The sequence below is a fragment of the Rutidosis leptorrhynchoides genome, chromosome 4, assembly GCF_046630445.1.
Source record: "Rutidosis leptorrhynchoides isolate AG116_Rl617_1_P2 chromosome 4, CSIRO_AGI_Rlap_v1, whole genome shotgun sequence".
Taxonomy (NCBI): Eukaryota; Viridiplantae; Streptophyta; class Magnoliopsida; order Asterales; family Asteraceae; genus Rutidosis; species Rutidosis leptorrhynchoides.
In genome coordinates, this window is record NC_092336.1 from 98,020,872 (window position 1) to 98,032,733 (window position 11,862).

Genomic DNA, 11,862 nt, shown 5'->3' on the forward strand with positions numbered 1-11,862 from the left:
TATTACCTACCCGTTAAAATATTTTCACCATTAACAGTCTGTACCAAAAGAATTTTTAATTACAATCTTTATGAAAACATATATTCATATATATTTTCTTCAGATGTAACCATGGATTTGATGAGTCAATATGATATTAAACTCATTTGGTTTTCGGTTGGAATTAGAATGAATAATCTCGAAAACTTTAGAGATTACATACTCACCATGAAGAACGAAGATAATTGATGTAGGACGATACGTAGAACGATGATTATACTCGAGGTACAGAATGAGATGTTGAGGCATGTGTTGTTGTGGTTTGTGTTGTTGCTGGTGGTACAGTTGATGCCGTTGATGTTGTTGAAGCTGGTACATTTTGCACCATATTTTTCAAAGCTATAACTTGAGCGCGAAGCTCTTTGACTTCTGCTATTACTCCGAGATGATTGTCGGTTCGGAACAAGCGAATGAATAAGGTTTTGAATCTGACTTGTGATATAGTCGTGGCGAGATACTCTGAAAATGATAGAGAAAATGGTGTTTCGAATAGGTTCGCTGGTAAGTGCTTCAGGTTCTTCACTAAAAGGTGAATTCGGTTGGTGAAAAGGATCATCTTATTCGCGTCTCCATTGATTAAGTCGACTACGAACTCATCAGATGAATTGGGAATGGCTGATTGATTGATTCATTCTGGTGACACTGCTTTCGGAGCTTGAGTGAAACTCTATGTCGGAATAGCTGTCGGAATAACTATCGGAATAGTTATCAGAATCGAAGGGACTCGAACTGGTTGAGGGACTCATCTCGTACGATTAGATGAAGTATTTTTGATAAGGAATAGAATAGGATGTAGATTAGTACCCTGCAATACATAATTTACATATGCATATATAATACTAAAATCCGATAAGTTATGGAGGAATCTACGAAAACTGTCAGGCAAAGGTAACAATAACAGATACGCTAAGATATGAATTTATCTATACACTGTCTATGCAATAGAGGCAGTAAGACGTGTCTAGACTTTAAGGATAATAAGCAAATAATTTTCGACACTAATGATGAGTAAAACTTTTGACATGCAGACACGGTCGAAGTCCAGACTCACTAATGCATCCTAACGACTTATCAGTTAGACACACTAAGGCAGACCTGGTTTGCTAAGACCATCGCTCTGATACCAACTGAAATGCCCCGTCCTAATCCATCTGGATGAAGTCATCATCATTTGATCCCAGAGTGATGATCGACTCCAAGTAACGTCCTTAAAATGAGCAAATGCACAGCGGAAGGTTTCTTTCATACCTGAGAATAAACATGCTTTCAAGTGTCAACCAAAAGGTTGGTGAGTTCATAAGTTTATCATAAATAATCATTTCATAATTCTAATAGACCACAAGATTTCATATTTCCATTTCTCATAAACATACGACCCATGCATAGAGACAAAAATATCATTCATATGGATTGAACACCTGGTAACCGACATTCACAATATACATATAAGAATATCCCCATCATTCCGGGATCCTCCTTCGGACATGATATAAATTTCGAAGTACTAAAGCATCCGGTACTTTGGATGGGGCTTGTTGGGCCCGATAGATCTATCTTTAGAGTTCGCGTCAATTAGGGTGTCTGTTCCCTAATTCTTAGATTACCAGACTTAATAAAAAGGGGTATATTCGATTTCAATAATTCAACCATATAATGTAGTTCAATTACTTGTGTCTATTTCGTAAAACAGTTATAAAAACATCGCATGTATTCTCAGTCCCAAAAATATATATTGCAAAAGCATTTAAAAAGAGATTAATGAAACTCACGCATATAAATATTGTAAAACAGTTCATAAAACAGTGCATGTATTCTCAGCCCAAAAATGTAATGAGTAAAAGGGAAAAAATAAACTCACCTAATGTATTTTGTAGTAAAAATACATATGACTATATTGAACAAGTGTAGGGTTTGCCTCGGATTCACGAACCTATATCATTCATATGTATATTAATACATGTATTCGTAATCAAATAAATTTATATATTATATCTTAAATTATATATCTTATATATTAAATTTGTATATATTTAAAATAGTTAATTTTATATAGTTTAATATTATATTAAAAATACATAATTTGTAATATGTAAATACTTATATAAATAATCTTAATATATATAATTATATGATATGAAATGTTAGGGTAGTTGTAACAAATATACTCTTTTATGGAAAATATTTATTTGTTATGATAATATTGTTAATATAAAAGTAATAATGATAATGATAATAATAACTTTAATACTAATACTTATGTTCATACTAAATATAATAATACTCATAATATTTATTTTAATTATAATAATGTAAACTAAATTAGTAAAAATCATGATAATAATAATAATAATAATAATAATAATAATAATAATAATAATAATAATAATAATAATAATAATAATAATAATAATAATTATTATTATAAGGAGTTACATATATTTATACTTAATATTTTTAATGATCGTGACCATACTTATAATTATCCTAATATCTTAATAATATTATTATATTATCATTTTTATTATAATAGTTATAGCCATATAATATCGTTTTAAATTCTTATCATTAATCCATTTTGTATTATACCTATCATGATATTGTATTAGTAACCATATTAACCACAATTTTAGTACTTTATTAATACTTAATCATAATAATAATAATAATTATAGTAATATGAATAATACTACCTTTAGAGTAGTCATCTTCAAAAAAAATGTCATTGCTCAGGCTTGAACCAAAGACGTCTCGTGTAACACCAACACACCCCAAATAATCGTTTAGTGGACTGCGGCCCAATACCTCAGTCTAATTGTGTAATCCAATAACTAAATAAAAGAAGTCCACTTTTAAAAAAAAATGATTTGTTGGGCAATAATAATATAAACAGCTTAAGCCCAAAAGTCTCGATGGCCTGCCTTATCATACGGTCCCCTATAATTTATCATTATTATTTTTATTTTTTTTTATTCACAGCTCAGCTTCGTTTTCCCCAAAATCCTACGAGCTCCCAAATTTTCCAAGATCCCGTTCAATAATCAAGTCACAAGATCAATTGAAATTGTTTCCTAAACCCTCGATTAAGAAGTCTGTGAGGGAAATCAAGACTAAGATCAACAACAGCTCCGATTTTGTTAATAACAGAGGCGATGGTGATGATGGATCTGTAAGTCAGAAATTGAAATTCAAATCCATCTTATCAAATGTTTATCTGTTTAATTATTTATTATTATATTATTATTATATTTTTTTTATATGAACATGATATAGATGAAGGATAATGGTATTGGTAGTAATAGATGATTGTTTGTTTGATGGCGAGTTACAACAGAAACAGAGTAGTAGCAACTGAATGATGACGTATAGTTGGGGTATTGTCAAGCATTAACAAATATAGTAAATATGGTTCTAACCTATATAATGATGGGTTGATAATGGTTTCTTGGTTTGGCTCGATTGAACAGAAAAACAGAAAGTAATTATGGTGTTAGTAATTTAATGGGTTCCGGTGGTTTGCAGGGGTGGTGATTGACAAGGTGAGGGTGTTGGAGATGACAGGTGGGGTGGTTCGATGATGATGGTTTTTGGTTTCTTTTTGGGTTTTGCCTGATTAATACGAAAAGTAAAAGATATTGATGCTCATTAGTCGGTTAAAATGAAGTCTGACCTTTTAATGAATTTGGATAGAACCCACAAACAGAAGTTGCTGAATAATCTTAATAATTGTTTCTTTATTCTCTTCTGTTATACTTTTCGAATAGCAGTAGTTGAGCAGTTGCAGCCAGGCGACTAGGAGCAGCTAAAACAGAATCAAATAGCAGTAGGAGAACGGGCTGTTATGGTGCTTGTGATATAAAGCGAAAGGTAAATAAGCATATAGCTATAGCAGTAATCACATATATTAGTAATTGAGTTTTGATGATGGTTTACATGATTATCATGGTAGTGGTTGTTTGCTATGGTTTGAAGTGGTGATCGAAGTTTTATGAAGAAGAAGATGTAATCTTTTGTTGTGTCGGTGAATTAAGGAGTGAAATGAAGTAGAGAAGGCAAGTAGAGGAATGAGGAAAAGGAGAAAAGTGATGATTGATATTCATTCTCCTCTTGGTATATGAATTTTTATGTATATAATTAGATAGAGGGTAGGTTGATTAAATGAATAACTAGGGAAACAATAATTCAAAGTTATCAATCATGCACAGTTATAATTTACTTTTCATATTAAATTAGAAATGTGTAATATGTGACGTTACTTATTAATAGTTATTAGTGATTAGTTATAGTTCTTGGCAAAAAGTCATAATGGTTGATGTCCTATATATACATGTATGTACGGTTATGTATGTGGTGTGGTGGAATTGCATCAATAGAATAATTAAAATATTTCCCACTCAATTTGGTTTTTCACCTGGTCAGTATCCCACTAAGTTTAAATCATAACATAATCAAAGTGGCATTAAGTTTAAACGGTATTTTGCATACGATGATTATTTGTTCAGGTGGTCAAATTTCAAGACAATTTCTTGAACATGCATACTATGTGGTACAAGTAACAAACATATTGTTAATTACACAATTTACTTTCTACAATGTTTACCAACGAATTAATGAAAGGAGAAGGGAGGTGGGTGTTCTCTATCTAAACCCATCGATATATATATATACATATATAATATATAATATATAATAATTATAATATTAATGATAGTAATAATAATATTTTAATTAATCATATTATCGAGGATTGAAAGGAAATAGTATCAAACACACTAACACGTGAAATTCTCGAATAGTAAAGCCACCAGTTAATATCTATCGACTTTTATTTAAAATCAAGGGTATTATATGGTTTATTATTTTACAATTTAGTTCTTACAATTAATTAATATATTATTTCAAATTATGTTTCAACTTAATATATATATAAATGTATATGTATCTATTTATAAGTAGTTGTTCGTGAATCGTCGGAACGGGTCGAAGGTCAAATAGTTTCTTAAACTCGTTTAAAAATTTTGAAATTCAATTTAATAGACTTTGCTTATCATGTCGAAACCATATAAAGATTAAGTTTAAATTTGGTCGGAAATTTCCGGGTCGTCACACAACTAAGTATTCATAACTTACAAGATGTATGTGGCTATGTTTGTATTGAATATCCCTCATTGTTCACGTGACATACCAGAGAAACTTAGAGTAGGAGAACAAACATATAGTTACGGAGGTTAAAACACTTAAGTATGTTTTGAACGACTTATCTGTGACTGTTCGCTTTTCACATATATTTTAGGCAAACCCACTTGACCCGTCAGCAATTGGTTCAACTAAAATTTGACTAATATACACAGAAACACTTTGAATTGCGCCACATACAGTTCGAATCATGTGTGTGACCCATTCTCTTTGATTAGTTTTTTTATTGACATCAAGGGCGGAGCTTTCTTAGGGCAGGAGTGGGCCCTCGCCCCTCCAAAAGTTTGAGTAGATAGTGGGGATTTGTTGCCCTCTGAGTTACGGACGTTTGGGCTTATGAATCAACTAAAACGGAGTTCGTATGAAAGAGATATGACCAAAATAGTGAAAGCTCGCATAATTTGCGCGTTGCCACCGTTTTGGTTATATCTTTTTCAAACGGACTCGGATTAAGTTGTTTTAAAAGCTCAAACGCTCATAACTCAAAGGAGCACAAATTTCATTTTGATTGTTACATGAAATTGAGAGCCACGGGTCTTAGAGAGGCCCTTCCTCTAGACGATATCACCAACATACTCAAAATTAATATTCTTCACTAAAATCATTTGATATCTCGATCTAATATTTCATATTCGGCCCCTCCAAAACATTTGTTCAAGCTCCACCACTGATTGACATGTTATAAATATAACATGAACCAAAACCCATGTATAAGTTATTGGGTTGAAATTGCCATCTCTAATCCTATCAATTGTTTATATTCCAGGCAATACTATTGGATTGTCCTCGTGTCATATCTAAAAGCGTTGGGCACGCTTGGGACCTACCTGAGAACACATTTGGTGCAGTATATGCAAACTTTATGGGATCAAGAAACTTCTCACCTGATGATAGACCACCAGTTAGGTTCATGGAAACAGACGAACTTGCATACGTAGCAACGCGTGCACGCGAAGTTCATAATTTCTGGCATACTCTTTTTGGCCTTCCAACAAATTTGATCGGTGAATCTGCCTTAAAAGTAATCGAATTTGAGCAAATGTTGCTTCCAATGTGCTTCTTGTCTGTTATAGGAGGAACTGCAAGGTTTAGTGACAAACAACGATCGTTATTTTATCAGCATTACTTCCCTTGGGCAGTTCGGGCGGGTATGAAATCGACCGACCTAATGTGTGTGTATTACGAGAAGCATTTTCATGAAGATTTAGATGAAGTGAGATGGAAATGGGGTATTATACCCGCTCCTAACATCAAGCGTTAATACGATTTTTTTTTGCGTTTTAGGAATGAACTTGTCTTATTGTACTGATTTAGATTTGATCTTTTTTGTTTTTAGTTTTATTGCTTCATATTGCTTGTTCATGCTGATAATATAAATATATAGGTCTCAATGTGCATTTCCCTAATTAACCACAATGTATAATTTAAAGTTTTTAGTAACAAAGTTATTTTTTATATTCCAAAAGCAGGTATCGCTTATATTTGTTTTGATTCTTTAGTCTTATAAAAACAGTTTTGATCAAGTTTCTGTCTGCTTATGCATGCTTATATGTAACAGCATACATAAAGTGGTTGGAATCGTTAAGGGAGTTATATTTTTTAATTATTTAAATTTGTAGTATTAATTTATTTGATTACAAATTAAAAAGATTATAGTAAATCATAATAGAAGTATGTTATAATCAAATAATATTAATATATAAAATATATTTTCAAGAATCGTTGAAAGTGACAGAAGGTGAAACGGACTTCAGATTCTAAGATAACAATATAACTGTAAATTTAACAACTTTTTGAATCTTGATTTTTTATATTTCAAAAAATGGCATTGAGGATACAGTAGTACTATATATATACCGGTCAGCATCTAAAAATTAACACCATATCCCTCTCTAAACGTAAATTCATACAATCATATTTCACAACTCTTTCTTCTCCATTTAAGTTTCTTTTACTTGTTATCAACCTTCATCCCGAAGGGTTTTTGTTGAAAATGAAGAATCGAAAGTTTAATCTCTTGAATCCCACTATCGAATCAGTCGAAGAATCCGATTTCGAGATGGAAAGAGTAATCAAATTCATCGAAGAACGTGGAATTCAAGAAACGACTCGTTGTTTAAAACTCAGCGAACATGAAGTCATCAACATTGCATCAACATATATTAACAATGTGAGATCCCGTCTCGAAAACCTCCAGGAGATGTTAATTAGGTGCGAAGCACAACAGAAAATGAAGAATATCAATGAAGAAGTAAATGAATCGAGTACTCGTATGGCGGAGGATCAATCGAAGAATATCGACCAAGAATCAGGGAATGATCAAGAAACTGTTCATGTTCAAGAAGTTAATGAACCGGGGACTAGTAGTGTGGTGGATCATCGAGCGGTTGACTTGTTGACCAGTAACAGATTGCGTGATATTATAGGTGTTAGAGAGTATGTACTCGAACAGATGATCAAAGTGGTTGAAATGATGGGAATCGAGAATTCGGATTGTTTTGTTGGGCTAAAAAAATTTGAAGTGATTAAGAAAGTAACAGAGTATGTGAACTCAAAGAAATCAAGAATTGAAGCTGTAAAGAATATCATGTCTAGAGAATTAAACGTGATCCACAAGGAAAAACGAAAAGATGTCGTGACGGGCGAGGTTGTAGCGGGGACAATTGCACGCTGGAGTAACAACAAGCAACCGCATTTTGTAACGGAGGTTAAAATTGATGATAAATCTGCTGATGCTAAAGAAAGAAATGAAAAAGAGTGTGTTAAAAATGAAGAAGAAACTGTTAACAAATCTGTTGATGAATTAGTATTGGGGACTAACGGTGAAAAAGATAGTGTTAAAAATGAAGATGAAATTGTTAACAAATCTGTCAATGAATTAGTATTGGGGACTAACGGTGAAAAAGGGAGTGTTAGAAATGAAGAAGAAACTGTTAACAAGTCTGTTGATGAATTAGTATTGGGGACTAACGGTGAAAAGGAGAGTGTTAAAAATGAAGATGAAATTGTTAACAAATCTGTTGATGAATTAGTATTGGGGACTAACGGTGAAAAAGGGTGTGTTAGATATGAAGAAGAAATTGTTAAAAAATCTTTTGAACAGTTAGTATTGGGGACTAACGGTGAAAAGTTAATGAGAGTTAGTGCAGTGGATAATAAGCGAACGGGAAGACAAGGTTATGGGATAGGGAAGGGAAGGCGGCCCCCACTGCCGGCGGTTATTGGGGTAGAACACGGATTTGGAAGGGCTTATGTTATTCGTCAGCGTATGCTTAAGCAACAGCAGCAGCAGATTATTGGTGCGAAACCGGATTCATCAGCCAGTGACCATAGTCCCGTGCAACCAGAATCTGTACCTGTAGCCGAACCTGAGTCTGTTCCTGTAGCCGAACCTGAATCTGTTACCGTAGCTGAACCTGAAGCGGTTCCTGTTGCTGAACCTAAACCGGTTCCTGTTCCTAAAGATGGACCCCTTGCGATGTACTTTAAGAATGCAAAGCATGTGCGTAGCCGACGTAGACGTTAGTGTGCCATAGAAAATGTAAAATCGTTGTTATCGATCTAACCATGGCTTGATTTGGATTTGTGTAATCGAAAACTTGATAACAGAGGAGTAGCATGTAGTGTTCAATTCAAAGTTTAGTTTTTTCTGTTCTATTAGTGCCCATTTGTTCCTGGCGTTTATGATTTTGAATCAATAGTTATGCATGTATGATCTATAATTAGAAGCCAGGTAATTAGACGTATGCATTGGTACAACTGAATGTGCATATGTATTATGGAATTGACTGTCGATTATGGGTTGGTTTGACTTGTGGGTATCCACCTATGCCCAAAAAAACCTGATAGATTGTGTGATGTATGGCAACTTAATTACTAACTTATAACAGCATTGCTTGCTAGTAATATGAAGAAAAAAAATACACACGACTGAGAGTTAATAACACTGTATAAATAAGTCGAGTGTCCCTAGTTAGTGTTAGTATAGTCCTTAATCATAAAGTTACTCTGAATCACTAGATGGTTGACTTATGGATTTCACAAAATTGTAACTCAGCATAAGTTTTGAAGGTGGGATTACATTCTTCATTCATCATATGCATTTTAAGGGGTTGTGGGATGAGAACGCCCAAAAAGCCCTCAACGGAGGGGCGTTGATGATTAGGTTCTAAGGGAGCGTTTTGCAATTTTTGACCAGCAAGAAAAGGGTCTTTCATACACTTTTTTTGTGTTATTCTTGTCTTTCCCGTCACCTTTCATCCAACTTGAGTCATCTCTTACAATCTTTTCCTACAATTTTCACCGCTACATCCTGTTTTTTTTACCACATTACAGTCATATATACCATCTAAAAGCTTCTTAAAATTGTTGCCACATCATAGTTATTCCATCTAAAGCATCTAAAAAATTTAATCACGTTACGATCACCATTGCAAGTGATATTATGGAATTTGACCTCAACTTATAAGTTGATAATATATGAATTTATCGTCACAATTTTTTGGTTGTCTTGTTGTTTGTCAATTACAATTGCCTTTACATTTTACGTACTCACTTATTCAAAAATACACGTAGTGAGTAGATGTTTGAGAATCTCTAAACGAAACATAAGTTCAATTTCTACCCGCTATGTGAAAACTTGGACTTAAAATAGACGCAGGTTCAATCCCCACTCGCAACAAGAATTTACACCTCTTGTTACAGGGTCAAGATGTCTATGCCAAATGTACACCTTTTTTGGACTTAAATTAACCACTAAATCAACATCCTCCAATCAATAACCAGGACCAAAGCATTACGAGTCAAATTTTATATTAACCCAACTATAAAAATACGGATTAATATACAAATAAAAATAAATAATAAATAAAAGTTTTTTAAGAAGAAGAAATAACTGTAAAAGAGGGGTCTGTAATGTAAATCTGTTGGTTGGAGGGTGTTGATACTTGATTAACTATTTTAGAAGGTTTATATTGACAAAGCTATTATAAATACCACAATGTCTTTACCCAATGACGATGTGGGATGATTTACTGAATAAAATATGGATTGGAGGAATTATAGTTGTATTGGGGTAAAGGTGTAATTGGTGTAATTTCGAATAATTAGAATTAGAGTAGGAGTATTATTCGATTATTACGCCTAAATAAACGGAGATTAACTCTATAAATACCAATAAAATACAAACAAATTCCACATACTTGCATTTAATCTTCCGTACGATCAAAACTTTTGGCTTAAGGTAACTTCTGTTTTTAACTGATTAATTCTATTTAGTTTTTAGTTCGATAGATATTTGACAATATATGAATAATAATTATAATTAGTAGTTTTTAACGTTACTTTGGTTAGATTTTGCATAAACTGTTGGTACGTACGTAATACAATCTTGCTCTTAACTTTAGGTTTAAGAATGGCACATGTTGTCAAATCCGTTGATGAACAAAAACTCAACCAATCGGTTTCTAATGTTCTAAAACTCGAAGAATCAACCGAGGAGAGTTCGAAGATCTCAAGTGGTCACATGAGTAAAAAACTGGGAGGATCACAAGGATACGGGAGAGGGAACTCAAGTCGGCCGCCTCTCCCGGCGGTTATTGGTGTAGAACATGGGTTTGGGAGAGCTTATGTTGTTCGTCAACGTATGCTTAAGCAACAACAAGTAGAACAACAACAACAAAGTATTGGCGCGAAGCAAGATTCATCAAGTAATGATGAAAAGCCCGTTCATGTTTCTGCTCCAGTTCCCGTTGTTGTCCCTAAACCTGAACCTGTTGTTGATGGACCTCTTGCGATGTACTTTAAAAGCGCAAAGACCAAACCATCAAGAAAAAATAGACGTTAAATTAGTTTGCCATTAAAAACCTTTATTGCTTGTGTATACAAACTATCTAGGATTTATTTGGGCTCTTTAATTTTTCGTTTTCTAATATTGTCTTTATATTGAATATTGATATTGAATTGATGATTAATAATTAAAGATTGTAAGTTGCAAATAAACACTATGTATTGATGTATTGATGATCGAAAAATCTGTTAACAATTGATATGCGAAAATATTAATCAAAGGAAGTAAACTAGATTGATAAGAAGTAAACTGGATTGATTATTATTGAATTGATGAACTAAAAGGAAATAAACTTTTAGGACTACATTTTTACTTAGGTTAGTTTTTTATACAAATGCAAAGGAAATCTATTTAAACATACATCTATACAACAGCTAATTCTATTCAAGGGTATGGTTACAAGTCACTTTTGGAACTACTTTAACTTTTATTGAATGTTGATGTTGAGTGGTATCCGTTGAATGCTTATTCCTTTAACCATCTTGTGACATTCTATAAGTGTAAGTCATGAAGATGACTTTCTCTGATCCATAGTCAAATTACCATACAAGGTAAGGTTCATTTTGTTTCTTTATGTTTTATATTTTAACAAAATCCTCTTCCTCAATACATGCAGCCCAATAAGTTGTAAATAAACACCCCCTAAGCCTTTAAGGCTATACAAGTCAACTTATCCAAGTTAAATTATGCATGTATGTCTATATATAATGACACAATCAGGAAGAGAACTTTGTAGTGAAACTGCATAGTACTTGAATGGCCTCATCACAAAAGAAAAGATA

At 33.0% G+C, this 11,862-nt stretch overlaps 1 protein-coding gene across 1 annotated transcript in view; it reads left to right on the top strand.

The window, feature by feature from the left end:
• The window catches only part of LOC139843514 (ubiquinone biosynthesis protein COQ4 homolog, mitochondrial-like), a 40,601-nt gene extending 33,961 nt beyond the window's left edge, over window positions 1-6,640 (top strand). Inside the window, exon 3 of the mRNA XM_071833613.1 lies at window positions 5,999-6,640. Within this exon, the coding sequence (XP_071689714.1) occupies window positions 5,999-6,493 (495 nt within the window). The 3' untranslated portion in view covers window positions 6,494-6,640. The remainder of the gene's footprint in view (window positions 1-5,998) is intronic.
• The last annotated feature ends 5,222 nt before the right edge of the window (window positions 6,641-11,862 follow it).